This window comes from Streptopelia decaocto, assembly GCF_964273445.1.
Source record: "Streptopelia decaocto genome assembly, chromosome: 6".
In the NCBI taxonomy this organism is placed as follows: domain Eukaryota; kingdom Metazoa; phylum Chordata; class Aves; order Columbiformes; family Columbidae; genus Streptopelia; species Streptopelia decaocto.
Window position 1 is genome coordinate 58428297 of NC_138660.1, and position 15237 is coordinate 58443533.

A 15237-nucleotide genomic window follows, 5' to 3' on the forward strand; every position below is an offset into this window, starting at 1 on the left:
GCTAAATTAAAAGCCTAGAATAAAATTGTCTCTAATCACTTTGGAGAAGGACAGAAGGGGAATGAATTAGGTTGCATCCAATCTAAATAATAAAAACTAACTTCAGCTACCAAGTGTAAGTCTCCACCTGCAACTGTGATCTTACCATTTTTCCAAGCTAACCCCTTTCTCCTGCAGCATATCCCCCCCAGTTCACCAAAAACCCTTTCCATCCACCTCAGTTCAGTCTCATCCCTCTAATGCATTGACCACTGTTCTACTGTATTTATGCCCAAGAGGAACAGAGAGCATGTGGCAGCTTTCCTGACATGGAGATAAGAAATTACAGAAACACACCAAAGTCCCCCCAGGCTATTCAATCCTTACTTCCCATAATACTCAGTGCAAAATTTCCCCTACCAAGTTCTGCACCGAGTTGTTTGGATATGACGCTGATGAATATGTTTACTTGTTCTTCCAAGTTCGGTTCAAGAGGCTTTAAGAGACACTTCTGGCCTGTTCTCCTCACAGGTGACTGGGACATGGGGGCATCGGCCCATGGAAACGAGACACTGAAGACATTGCTGACTCTGATGGCTGGAATGGAAATTAACCTAGGGGGTCAGAGACTTAATCCTGGGCTTGACAGTTTACAGTGTAAATACACTGAAAAACTTCTCATTCTATTCCCCTCCCCATGCCTAAAAACTTGAACTCTGATTTACACAATGCATTTTTTTCCCATTAAAGGCAAGCCAGAATCGAGCTTTCAGGATTATATGCTTGAATGTCCATGTTAAATAAAAGTGACTTGTCACATTCTGGGTTTTCCACAAGCAGCAGGGTACACAGCACCTCTGAAGAGAAACACTGATTTAAGTTCCAAGATCTGTTTATAACTCAGGGATCCCACAAATAAAATATCACCGAGATCAACAGGAATTTTGCTCTTAACTTCAGCAAAGCTCAATCAAGCCAAAAATGACAGAAGGGAATACAAACCCAAATCCTACATTCTGCCATGCTCCCTGTTGAACATGCTGTGGTTTTAGCAAATATCTGCACAGGCCGCAGTGGTGAGCCCTTCCCTGTTCCAGAAGGTACAAGATGGAAACAACAGCAGTTACGCAAGATAATCAGATCTGGTCAGAGTTAAAAATACACACGTTAGTCCATAGGGTGCTTGCAACTCCTAGAAGAATCACATAAACGTCTTCCAATTTAAGCTGGATATTCAGTGGCTCGAATTTTTTTAAACTGTTTTCAACTCTGTCCTTTGTTTCTAGAAGTAACTAGAAATTTGCATCGTAACTAAATCCACATCAGGAAGCCATTCCAGTTCTTGTTATCACCTGAGCAAAGGAAGGCTTTACCTTCTCTTCTTTCTAACTCACCCCCATGTTAAAAGGAATGGTTTCATGTATTTTAGAAGACCGTTTCTTCAGTGTTGGTCTATTTTTACGCAACAAAATTAGTAACAGCTTTCTCAGTGTGAAACCACAAGCATACCAGATGAGAGTGGAAAAGACTTCACTGATAATATTATATAAGGAACACAAAAGGGTTTATGGTCAACATGGGAGCTTTCCAGTCTGCTTTACAGCCATCACCTTGACAAATTCACAAATCAAAACTTCAAGCAGAGCTCAGTGACTGAGTCACAGGTCTATATTTTAATAAGCACAAGTTTGATCCTCAGAGTACACTCAGCTGACAAAGGTTTTCCGCTCTGATCACTGCAATATTAAAAGCTGGACCTTGCACCACGGCCCTTGATGTTTGTTAAAAGAAAATAAGCTATATGACATGGATAAAACAACTATGAAGCATATACATATATTTGTTTTCTGTCCCCCTACTGCCCCCAGTTTGGTGCAGGTACTGATGAACAACGGCAGTTCAGGCGTTGCCACCACAACCCCTACCCCAAACCCTGAACTGGCCAAGGAGCACACCCCAAATGTGCCGCGGACCCAGAAACAAGGAGGAACTAATCCCACTGTTTTCATTTTTATTTTTATTCCTGGTTAAACATGAAAATGCCCAATGGATATCCAGAACTAACACAACAGGATGGTTCTATAGAATATCACAAACGAGATGGCAGGGCCTACAACATTCTTCTGCCGGAGAATATCGTTACTACTCAAGTGCACAGTGCCAAAACATCCCACTTCCAGGGCCAAGGAAAGCCCAGACAGACAGATTGCCAGCATAAAAATTAACAACAACCTAACTTTTCCTTGTCACCTGATCTCTAGGAAAGGAGACAGAACAAATGAATCATTTTGTAGTTTTATTATTCCCACCCCCACTTCTCACAAACAGACTATGACTCGCATTGAGATCTCAGTGCATTTCACAGCAAAAAAAAAAAAAAAGTACAAGAGGATTAAAACAGTTGTGCATAAACCCAACTCTTTTTTTTCCCTCCACAATTTACAGTTTGTATTGAAAGTTAATATGGTTATTTGAACCTTCTGATGCATTCTTACACTTGGATCTTCTCCACAGAAAACATCTTACCAGGTCACACAATTGTGAGTTCTCATGATGCTGGATCAGGTGCCGCCACTGCCATGGCTGGGAAGCGGCAGATAATGTTATATACACTGTCTGGAAGACTACATCAGAAGAAAAAGCAGATTAAGGCACCACTGTCGGAAAAATTAAGGTAGCTTGTAGTTACACCAATAACGAAAGCCATAATAAGTACTATTCTTAATTGCCAGCAATTCTTAGACTTCAATAAAATAGTTATAAAAAAACAAAACAAAAAGGATGTTTGTACCTGAATACAGTTTCCTGATTTCTGATTGTGTTTCAAATCAATACCCAGTCCTCAGCATAATCAGCTTGTTTTTTATGGTAAGATGAAAAACCAGGACCCACAGTCCATGTATTCACAGGTCACATTTCACTGCTTTGTTCTGAGTAACACCACAGGAGAAAAAACAAAACAATCCAAAGGACAGTTTGTAACACTGATACTTCACCTCTGAGATGATTAGATGGGCAGAGAAATTTAAATACAAAATTGTTTTCTGATCATTTTGAAAGCTTTAGTCCTTGGGAAAGGAGAGTGGAAGAGGAAAAAAAAAAAAAAAAGGCCAAACCTCATCACACTATAACATGAGAAAAATGAAAGTCACTCAAAGAGATTTAATAAAATTAGGAGTTGAAAAGTTTTCAAATTACTTTTCCAATTCAAGTCAATTATTTCAAGTATATTAAAACGCTTCAGAGGAAAAAATTCTCCATGGTTACAATTCTAATTGCTTTTATAAATCCATAAAAAAGAAACGTAGTCTCTACATGTATCCCATATTCCTCCGATGCATGCACGCGTTCTCTCCGACGGAAAAAGTCAACACGATCCAATTGTTTCTTAACACTGATTTCAGGCACCACTTCCAAACATCCCTCCGGTTTTTGCCAAAAGGGTTAATCACTGGGTATAAAAGCAGCAGTTTTTGTTGCTGTTGTCTACATGGGTACTGAGCAGGTTTCAGTTATTAAAGAGCTTGATGCAGATTCCCAACAAAGTTCCCATGTCACTCCAAAATCCAACGATTCCTTCTTCTCTTAGGCAGCTTTTGCAATCAGATCTACTTAGAAGAATCTTACACAATTCAGATAAAATCTCTTGGATCATACAAAAAAAACAAGTTGGTTGAACGTACCTGGCAAGTTTGTCTCTACAACTTTTGATTTTTTTAATAGCTTTAAAGTGCCCTAGTTTACATATTTCCTTATGCTCATTTAAACTTCCACAATTACATAAAAAGGGGACACTCGGTGTGATTACCGTGTTTTGAGAGACAGAGGTAAAGGAGAAGAAAAGCAGAAAACTCATCTTAAAGCATCTTTTCTAGTTAGTGTCCATTTGCTGAGTTTGCGCAGCAGAGACTGTTTTCCAGAGGGGTTTATGATAAACCCAGCCATCCCCCTGCAATTTAAAGAGAAAATATGGTTATAGTAAAGACACTGCCCCAAGAGAACTCCCTTCATACAACTATTAGACTAATAGCTGCAAAAATCAGAGGGGCATCACTTATGCCTTTAACTCCCACGGATTAAGACACAGAGATCACTGCCATAGGCTGCTGAGACTGCTCAGGATACACACGGACTCTGGGAATCCCAGAGCACTCCCTGGCAATCGGCTGCGTTTGTAATTAACCCAGATGGAAAGCCACTCTCCTCCACTCCGCCATCCACATCCCTTTAAAAAGCCAAGCAAGAAGCGAGAGGCAGCTACTCAGGATTTCCAGCTCTAACGCAGCCCAACTGCTTACCCAGAAATGAAACAGCTCAGGATTACGTTTAAACATTTTCTGAGTAGACCCGCACTGTGGATTAGCAAGAGAATTTTACCTCTTCTAAATCAAGATACTAATTATACAAATATCTAAATCTGAGCTAATCATACTAACATGGCTTTAGAAAACAAAAAGCTCTATTAGAGCTAACAGATAGTCCCAAACTTAAAAAAAGAGAAATATGTATGTCTCCTTCTTAGTCTAGGTTTTAAAACCTTACTAGATCACAGATATGGGAAGAAAAAGAAGGGGAAGTTACAAAACTGCAGTTTAACAGATAAAGGTTTCACTACAAGGAGAATCTAACCTGCTACAGCACAAATTTTAGCTGAGTCCTCCCATCTTGCACGGGGCTCAGCAAAGCTCTGCACACAAGCAGGGTCTCGTCATCTGGATCACAAGGAAAGCCTCTTTCACAGTTATACCAGCAGCCCCAGTTGTCTTTGGTAGGCTGCAGTTCACCATGTTAAAAATCTTACTATATTATTATTACTGAAATACAGGCTAAACCACTGAACAAATAAGATCAATCCAAAACGTAACGTACAAGAACACAAGAAGTTCTAGGCTGAGAATGAACTGATGTTCCTTCTTTCTACCAGTAATATCTTGAGTTCATTTGCAAACAACATAAGCAAAATTAATACTATTGATTATTTTCTTTGGATATTTACTGTTACAGTCTACTTACACGCGCACATGTAAAGCTGTTTTTCCTACACCACTAGGAAGTGCTTGGTAAAATAAAGTGAATCACGAAACAGCCAAACATTTTGTTGCAATGGAATCAACAAACTGAAGTGTTTGTGAAGGGTGAAGTCACAGCTTTATATGTTGGGAGTGCTCAGGTCACCCTGCTCCTATGGATCTCATGGATCTAGTCTATAAAACCTAAGGCTACATACTTTATTCTGACAGGACATAGATCCATGTGTGCACGTGCTCTCCTTAGAATCTGCCTCTGCCTTAAAAGGCTACACTGCTTGGGAACTTACTTCTTTAAGGAAGTATTTAGTACACCAAGGTGTTTCTGTTTCCACACGAAGCCTCTCTTCATTCCTCTGCCGTTCTTCAAGGGCTCGCTTGTGCTCCGTAGCCTTATCAATGTCTCCATCCCGCAGAGACTCTGTTACATGCTGCCACAGCCTCCTACAAAACAAATCGTTAACATCAGTTTTCACAAGTCATCTCAGGCTGCCACCTGGAACTGCAGGATGGCCACACACAGTTCTCACAGAACAGGAGCTCTCCTCCCTCTGCTTCCCTGTGATGAACCACCTCAGGCTGCTTTGAATCCCACCAGCACGGGTGGAAGAGCTTATGGCCAAGTCTCACAGCTACATGAGCAATCAGGAGCAGATAGAAATGGCTCTGAGGTTTTGGCTGTGCCATTCTAACACTTTGTAGAGCTGCCATTTGAGTGTTAGTCAACAAGCAGCTTCTTGTGAGGACCTCCCTTGTCAGGAGCTGCCCTGCTGTGTAGCTGATGGTTAAAAACAAAACAAATAAGGAGTATCTGTTCTAGCAGGCACTTTGCAAACTCCTAAGACAACTCTGTCCACAAATAAGAGAGACAAGATAAACAACCATGTGCCTGCACTTGTTTTTTGCACTTCTCATCAGGCACTTAGGTTTTGTTTTTAAAAAACTAAAAAATTAATATCACTGCTGCTAAGCACTATCCACAAATAATATCTACATTTGCAGGTTTTCCCAGAGCATTCTCCAGACTGCTCAGGACACAAGGGTCAGAGAACAGCATACACATACTCTACCTCGATTCAAATGGTCCTTGTTTCTCAAGGGGCCGGACTCGTTTTCTGGTCACAGACAGCTTTGTCAAGTCCACGTATTTTGTCTCCCCGTTGCTGTAGGTGAACTCAAGCACGCTGTTCCACTCCCCTTGCACTCTGCACACCACTGTGTTTGTCGTGTTCTGCTTCACTTCACCTGTGACTCTAGGAAAGTAATTTTTATTTTAAAAGGCCATGGCTGAAAACGGCTGAGGACTATTCCTTGCATCATCACTCAACTTCACCCTGAAAGAGTTTGCAAACTTGTCACACTGTCTTGAAAAGTGTTGGTTACTGGAATTGCATTTGCACAGAGAAGCTCAAAGAGCAAAGTGACTTCCACTCGTTGCTCTAGTTCTCTTCATGTTACCCAGGAAACCCTATTTTTGGCTTCAGCTTAAACTTGTTTCAAAGCTTTTAACGGAATTGAAAATGAAAAAGAAACTAACACAAGAGGGTTCACATGTAACAAGCATTGATCATTTCCACTTGAAACATCACATCAGATGTGCAGTTCAGGCTTAAAAAATAAAAATTAAGCTTTCTACCAAGAATATAACTCACTACCTACCGGCACTTTACCTCACATCTTTACATCTCAATGTTTCCATATGTAGGTGGTCTCATTTGTATGTTGCTCACATAAGCAGCAGACACACAAGGGCAGAAAGCAAGGTAGGGAACTAGGAACCAGGAGAACCGCTCTTCTTCCCTGTCTCTTCCACAGAAACCTCTGCCAACAGTAAGATTCTAAAAATGTCTAATATACAATATTTCAATCCAAGTGTTGCACAGATGCTCAAGTATCACCATAACTACCCACACTGATGCATATTTTTCTTCTCAACATCAATATCTGTCCAAAGACCTCCCAACATTCACTTAATCCTGAATGAAGGAGTAGAAGCTCACTGAGCACAGCCAGGCAAATTTCCAGCCTCAAACAGAACTTTGCTCCCAGAAAGAAGAAACACAAGAGTTTGTAAGCTACACAAACAAGACTTGAGACATTCTCACTTGTAAGGTGCTGCAGTATTCACAAAGGACACTATTTCCAGCACCAATTAAACTGCAATTACCCATACACAAGCTCTGTAAAACACACCACTGCCCAGCTCCCCTCCTCATGGTGCATCAGTGCTCATACGTTACATCTCCTTTCACACTTACATTACGCGCGGCTCATAACAGCGCACCAGTTTTTTGGTTTGCTCTCGATCCCTTTGAACAGCTACGTGCAGAGGAGCAGAAAGCAGCTCTTCCGTGCTCCCCACTTGCCCACACTCAGAGCAGGATGGAGCACGGGACGCAGAGGTGCCTCTGATGCTCTTCCACATGCACCAGCCCCTCCAGCTGTGTCTGCATCTGCCTGACCCTCCAAGCAATAGAAGCAATAAGACCAAATTTACATTAAACTATACAGCGCTCTTTTTTTTGGTGGATGTTGACAAGTGCTAACATTTCCTGAAAACAACTGACAATGCAGGTGACAAGCAAACAGCCTTCACTTTGTATGGCTTTTTCATCCTCTGACTACCACATTGCACCAAAGCCATTGCAAGTGGTGGAGTCCCTGTCCTGCTCCCAAGAGATCTCTGAACAGACCAAATCCAGAGGACGCCAGAGACCAGCCCATTCAGATTTTGCAGTTACATCCTCACAAGTTTAAGCATTTAATTTTTCCAAGCGCCGTGTGGTTACAACACAACACTGACATCCAGTATTTTAGCGTCAAGCACAAAATTACTGTCTCTGCTCAAAGTAAACAAAAGTTATATCACTAGTAACACGCAGTATCAAGCTGCTGCATTAAACTCTCATTGCAACCTACATTTCTTCAAGTTGCATTGCTCTGTGACACACAACCATTCCCAGCATTGCAGTTCATAATATCTGCCTGAACTAATATTAATGATAAAAACCTGCTAGCGTTTACGTGCAAGCTTGGTTTAATTGAGACACACCTAGCTGTTTGTCATCATCATCCTCTGTTTCACCTAAGAGGTGCAGAACCAAACAGCCACTATTCAGCTGAGGTCTAACAACAAGGGTCACTCTACCAAAAAAAATAAATCTATAATGTCGTCATAGCAACTGACTTGTGCTCCGCGTAACCATGACAACAGGTCTGCTTCCCCATCAAGAGGCTCTTTTGACAATGTCCAATCATCACCATGTCACATTTTCAATAGCTACAGTACCTTGAGCAGATATGTCTTTAAAAAGCCTCTACACCTGTGACTGCTTTCAGAGACACAACAACAAAACAGTTCTCAAAACTAAATCATTGATGTGAAATTGCTTTCTATTGCTTATTTTTCACAGCATGACAGGAGCTATTGCAAGGTGGAAGACACACTGTAAGCAATGGAAACAAAAAAAAAATCACAAACTATGCATAATTTAAAATTGCCATAAGTGAAACAGAGCTACACATAATATTTGGTTTTCCAGATGCCATTGGGATAGGGGAGCTATGGCTGCAATTTAAATTCAAAGCATGTAGAGGAATTTATGGAGAAAAGTGCTTTAAGATGGAGGTTTTGATGTTTGGGTTTTGCTCATTTGGTTGTGTTGTTTTGTTCTCCTTGAAGACACCTTACCCTATTGTTTCAGGAAAAGGGATTTACAGAAAACTGCTGATTTTTTGCAACTTGTGAGAGGCAATCCACATTTAAGAAGTTCTTATATTCTAGGCTGTTATGTATTTTATTATTATCTCTAACACATTTAATCTAAGGAAAGTTTAAACAAGCACTGTCCAGGAAACAGCTGAGAGCTGTTTTGTGTGATTACTACTTAAATTTCTCCTTCCTCAGTTAAATGTCTATTAGCAAGGTTAATCTGCAGAGGTCTTTCTATAAAATGTCTAAAACCATCAATATTAGTGATTTTGCACTAACTGTGCAGATACTTCCTAGAATCCGCTTGAAGTATCTTTCCCTGGATCATCTTTCTCTTACCTGTGAACTTTTGAACATTCATACACATGAATTACCACTGCAAGAATATCATTTTTGCCTTTAAAACAAGGTATTTTTACCTAGGGATTTTCTGCAAGTTGCTTAACTTGATAGTCTTACGCTTCTTATACAGAAAGCCCAAGACCAATAAGTAACAGAAGACTATTTACTAATGATCCCTGCAATGCAACGACAGCACGTGTTACAAACATACAAACCTTTAAACCAGCAAGATCAACCCCATTTCAAACAAGGAGCCAAGAGAAAAAACAGGAAAAATTAACCAGCTTCTGTCAGTAACAAGAAAATCTGTGGCAGCCACAAATAAATGCCAGGAGCTCTGTCTTCCCACTGGCTTGAACACATAGACAAAGATGGAACTTCCTTACTCTCTTTAAAGGCAACCTGATTTTTTTCTTTGAGGATTACAAGAGATTCAATTGTTTAGCTATGGTATTGTTTAAGACCATAATAATACCTTCAAGTATTTTTAAACAGGAAAAACCTACGCTTTTTCAGACTATCCAATGAGAACTATTCAGCACACAGAACTGTATTCACACAGCTACTGCGGTTCTAGAGTGTATGTTGCAGGGGAAAAAGAAAAGTGTTCTCACCGATGCAATTTGCCACCATAGAAGGGCTTGGTGTGAAAGTTAATACTTGCAGAATATCCAGTCTTTGCACAGTTAATGTTGACTTTTCCTCCCAGTTCTACCCAGGGAACAGTTAAAATTGACCGAGCATATGCACAGGGCAGAGAGAACGTGTATTCTTCCCCATGTTCCAACAGACTTAGGAGACCTGTGTGAAGAAATACAAGAATCCCTAAATCAGCAACACTTCAGAAAAGATCAAACAAGTTACTGAGACAGACAGCAAATACTACATTTGACTACTCTTCCTCATAGCTCCTCACATACGCACACAAAAAACAAACACCATACACACACACGAAATTGAAATTCATTACAGATTCAAGACACAAACATTTTCTTGAAATTACCAACCTGAGTAACACACATTTATGTTTCTTTTGGGAAAATACATTAATCCTAATAACATTGCTCTATGAAGTACAACATTGTGCTGTGCAATATACTTTTCAGTAGTAGGTAAAAGGGCTGGTCCCTCTCTTATTGATGGTTCTGGAACACAGCAGCATAAGACTTATGTTGCCAAAAGGAAATACTGAATGAACACCCTTACCTGCAGATCCTGAGGAAGGCTAATACTCCTTTTTTCCCCTCCCTGCAACACATCTCACCCTACCTGAAGGCAGGTGGTAGATACAACTCTCCTCACCACACCCCTCTGCCAAGATAAACCCAACTCTTTTTCCTAACAGTAGCTTTTGCAATAAATGTCAAGAATCTCATAAAAAAAACTAGAACTTTCTTTGGGTTTTCCAAGCTGTTTCCACATCCCATCACACACGCAGTAGTCACCCAAGTGTCCAGAATCCCCAGTTACTGAGACACGTACGCAGGGGACACAGAACGGGAGATGCTGCCTCATCTCTCACAGTAAACACTGGTACTAAATGGACATTATGGTGTAAGGGCAGTTACCTTTCTCACTAAATGAACCAATTTCTGTAGTTCAAATCCAAACTTGCATAGTAAGATACATAAGTGCAATATATGCAAATTGAATCCCACTTCTATTCCATAAACAACTGGTGCAAATTAGTTTGCCTGATGCTTGTAAATTGATATTTACAAATGTTTCAATTATAGTAACTGCCCTTTAGTTTAAAAGTTGAATTTTTATTTCCAAATACAATCCTGATTTTTGGTAAAGCATAAACGTATCTAGTTTTTTTTTCCCCTCAATATGAAAATTTGCTGTTTATGAGGACTTGCAGTATCTTCTGTACTTTGCAAACAGTAAAGTAAGAAGTCACTGAATAACTGTACATTAAGGTTTACAGATCACAGAGACTAGAGGAAAAACAAAAGTACATTTAAAAAAAAATGAAAACCCACAACAGTATGTGACATCTCTACAAGCCAATTTTTTTTTTTGAGAAGTCTTTGAAAGAAAACTAATGAGCAGTACTCACCTACATTTCAGCCAGATGCATACAGCATCAAATTTACCCTCAAACTAATATCTTAACAGCTTTCTAAAACGAATAAAGGACAGAAGTTCCACTTACCCTCACCAACCATTGTCACTCCTATTGACATTCCTAAGAATTTACTTTTTGTCCAGACATGGGCATTGACACACATCTTTCTCTCTACACACTCGGCGTAAAACCCTGAGACAGGAGGATGGTGGGACACTTGCTCGGCTACAAATTTTACTGTATAATAGTCCAGCTCTGTTTGGCCTTCCAGATCTTTAGAGAGAGTTCCTTGCTCTGAAGGGGAGCGAGCAGAGAAGTTGCTGCCAGCATCAGTGGCTACATCGCCCTTCGGCAGCCTCCAGGAGCAGTGAAACGTCTCCCCGATGATGGGATTGTACGGTTTCTTTGCGATCGCTCCTTTGCGACCTTCGTGAAATGACGTGAGATAATACTCCACAAAGCGGATCATCCTCTCCTCGGGAGTAGTGCCGTTGGTGATCGCGATGAAGAGGTCTGGATGGGACATGAAGTCCGCGTACATCTCCAACAATGATCGCTTCTCTAAAATAAATGTGGGAAGAACCACCTGAAATAAGAGAAAAAGCCAGAAAGCTCTAAGTAAAACAAAGACAGACATTTTTGTAAGGGAAATTCTCAGGTGGAGGGTTCTGTCCTGTTTTGGACACACTTTCAGACTGAAATTTATTCTCCCTCTTCTAAAATGTGAGCAAAACACAGTGATCAGAGGTCCCAGAAAAGCAATTTACAAAGAGAAAAAAGCCAAATAAGAAAGATAAAAACATGAAAAGGCTGTAGAAAACAACACAGATAGAGTAAGGTGCAAAGGCGGGAAAGAAAACAGGCTATTATAGGAAAGCCAACAAAGAGAATGTAATAGAAAAGATATGGCCAGCTGCATTAGAGAAAATCCACCCCCTCAGCACATTTCACTTAAAAACCTGTGTCAAACTGGATCTTGAGACCTGAAGTTGTTACAGGCCACTATTTTATATTAAACTCAATATTGCTCAATATGGCAGCTGAATTTAAAACGGCACTTTTACTGCAGCCAGTCGTCACACATCAGTTACTTACTCTTGTTAAGTCCATGCCAAGTTTCAGCTGAGACAAGAGATGCAAGATAACACTGCGCTGCTCTTCCACTGCTCCTAGGTCATCTTCTTTATCATCACAGATATCCTCCAGCTCCTCCTCCGGATTTATTTCTTCAGGTTCCTGTGATAAGAGTCATAAACATCAGCTCAAAGATGTGACAATATCCAGAAAGGACTTCATATTGTATTTAGCTGTCCATGTATGAAGAAAAGACTAGAAGTCCTGCAGAGAGCTACACAATGGAATTCACGCCCAAGATAAACAACAGTTGAACTGAAAGGAACATTAAGATAACTCGGTGCAAATTTCATTTTGGAAGATTCAGTCTAAGTTTTCTCACCATTTTTCACATGGGTCAGGGGAGGGAAAAAAAAAAAAAGCTAAGCTTAAAAGCAAGTGTGACCTGTTTTCCTGTAAATTTTGTGATCTAACATTATGGCAAGCATCTAATACATAGACAAAAATAGTTGGAATTCCAACTAGCTTTTGCTTCACTATCTCAGTAACACCCCTCCACCTCCGCCTAACTTCAGGCCTCCTAGTGTTGCCATCATTACTCCAAGGGCTACAGCAAACGGTAGATCCCACTGATGTGCCTGGTGACAAGCAATAAACGTATCTACAGGCTGGTCTTCAGAAGCGTTAGTGTTGCTGCTAGTGCCAACATGTAACAGTAAAGGAAAAGTAACCTGGGAGTAGTTTTATAAAAACAACATACACACATGGGTTGTCTGTTATTATATCCAAGGCATCCAGACACACTAGCAGAAATTATATTAGTGCTGTTTTATCAATCACCACCCCGCGAGCAGAAGGTGGGACACTTCAGGCAGCAGGGATGGGGTGTCCCCGGGGCTCCGCACAGCATCCTCCTGGGGCAAACGGCTGGAGGGAGGCAGATGGGGAGGAGAGAGGCACCGAATGCCACAGGAGGGCAGCGATACGCGACTGCCTGAGCAAAGCCCTTCGGCCAGAGGCACCTGCTCCAGCTCAAGGTATGAACATTCAAACCACCAGAAACAGAGGGCCAGGCCTCCACACAGAGCTCAAACCATGGTGACAACTGCAGTATCACACAGGTGACTCCTTTCCGAGGAGGCTACACTGTTCTGCTATCATAAATTAGAGAGCTGAAAATATCTAAGGGGACCCATAAGACTAGTCATATTCCAAACACAGACAATGATATACATTAAGCACTTGGACTATAACTCAATTATTATAAGGAATTAAGTTATTTCTTTGAAAGCTCCTGATTTGTTTCATTTTTTCTTTTTTTAACTTAGTAGCAACTACTCAGATTCATTTAAAAAATCTATAAACTATAACAACTGAAAAAAATCTTTGTTTCGATTTCACCATAAGATAGCACAGTGCTGCTGCAGAGACATAAACCAGCACGTTTTCTTTTCACAGTGATACAGTGTCATCCAAACAACCGTGTGAAACCAACTAGTATAAAAAGAACGCAATTACGATTTTCTAGCCCAGTTAGGAAAACATGTTCTTTATCATAATCCCTGCTGGTTTTTTACTTTCATATTTTGTACTTGAAATCAATTCTGACAGTTATAATGATACAGACTGCAGCTGTATTTCAAATAAACTAAGCCATCCTGAAGTGATGAGGGTTGCTCAGATGAAGAAAAACAGACACAGCCAGAGCTAGGAAAGAAGGACAGGGAGATTTAATAGCTGGAGACAGGCAATTTTGTCTTTCATCTGCTTAGGCAGTTCTTGGGCCTATTTTGAGTGTCATGCATTCCAGTCAGGATTTTGCACTTCAGTTTCCAGTTGTTTTTGGTCAAAATGCAAGGGAACACTGCTTGTTTCAACACCTTGCATTATCAGCCCAATTGGCTCCCACCACTTAACAGCCCATTACAGAAAGCAGCAAAAATTACTGAAAAAGCAATTAGCAAGTTTCATTTATTGCAACTGTACTCACTCTTCCAACACAGCTAATCCAGAAGTGTGAAAAGATTTGTCATTAAATCATTTTCACAGAATATGATTGTAGCATTTACAGGTATTCCTCAAAGTAATTCCCCACAGGAATGGGATGTTCACATTACCTTACCCTTGTTAGCTGGCAGGGCTCTGCAACGGGCTGCTCTTCTCTGACCGATGCTGCCTTGTTTATCTCTGCCGGGAAATTCTGCGCTGCTCCATTTTTGAAGTGGTTTGCCAGAGATATCTTCGGATCCAACCAACTGATTGTTGTTCCTGAAGCAAAAGAAAGTTTGCGCTGAAACTTGCTCATTCTCTGGAAGGTCAGCAAGTAGCAGTTTTCACAAAAGAGCTATATATATTTCTTTTTTTAAGGAATCAGCTGAAAGCAGCCAATTCCTGCTGCAGCCAATCCCTTCAGCAGCCACTAAACAAAGGTGGTGCAATGAGACACCACCTTCAGCGATCATTAGCACAAACCCTGCGATTGGTGAGCTGTAATACATGCAACTTGGACTGGAGAAACTAGTTGGTGTCATGAAAGGTGTAATCAGACACCGCAGGAAGAACCCAGCACCGCAGGAATGTTAAGTAACCCACACAATTATCTTTAACTGGTACCAAAATGAAAAGAGAGTCAGTCACTCATCAGGTTCTCAAACTTCTAGACAAAAACGAGCTAAAGCAAAAGTTTTGTTGCCATTTTTTTTCCTCTGGAGAGGGTAACTTGTCTTTTTTCAGGTAAGCACACAGTGTTGAATAAATAATAGTTGCTCAAAAAAAAAAAGCTGCAGGGCTTGGAAAGCTATTACCCAACTCAATGACTTCAGCATCTCTAGTTACTCCCAGCTAATTTTTCAGAATGGATCGGGTTCCTCATTAATAATACAAATGTTCCACTCTTTTTCAAAGGCTAATAAACGTACAGGTGACTCCAATCAGTTTTTACTGAAGAATACACAAGCTGGCAAACCATCTTGGCCAGGTTGCAAACACTGAAGTTATTGAGAAGTCTGAATTTCCACCACCACATGGCAGTT

At 40.6% G+C, this 15237-nt stretch overlaps 1 protein-coding gene across 1 annotated transcript in view; it reads right to left on the reverse strand.

Annotated features, from left to right (window-relative positions):
* Positions 1 to 2262: 2262 nt before the first annotated feature.
* Positions 2263 to 15237, reverse strand: part of OSBPL11 (oxysterol binding protein like 11) — a 37974-nt gene continuing 24999 nt past the window's right edge. Inside the window, exons 7-13 of the mRNA XM_082057098.1 lie at positions 14328 to 14473; positions 12227 to 12367; positions 11219 to 11717; positions 9675 to 9861; positions 6077 to 6259; positions 5297 to 5450; positions 2263 to 3928 (exon numbers count right to left, since the gene is read on the reverse strand). Of these exons, the coding sequence (XP_081913224.1) occupies positions 3851 to 3928; positions 5297 to 5450; positions 6077 to 6259; positions 9675 to 9861; positions 11219 to 11717; positions 12227 to 12367; positions 14328 to 14473 (1388 nt within the window). The 3' untranslated portion in view covers positions 2263 to 3850. The remainder of the gene's footprint in view (positions 3929 to 5296; positions 5451 to 6076; positions 6260 to 9674; positions 9862 to 11218; positions 11718 to 12226; positions 12368 to 14327; positions 14474 to 15237) is intronic.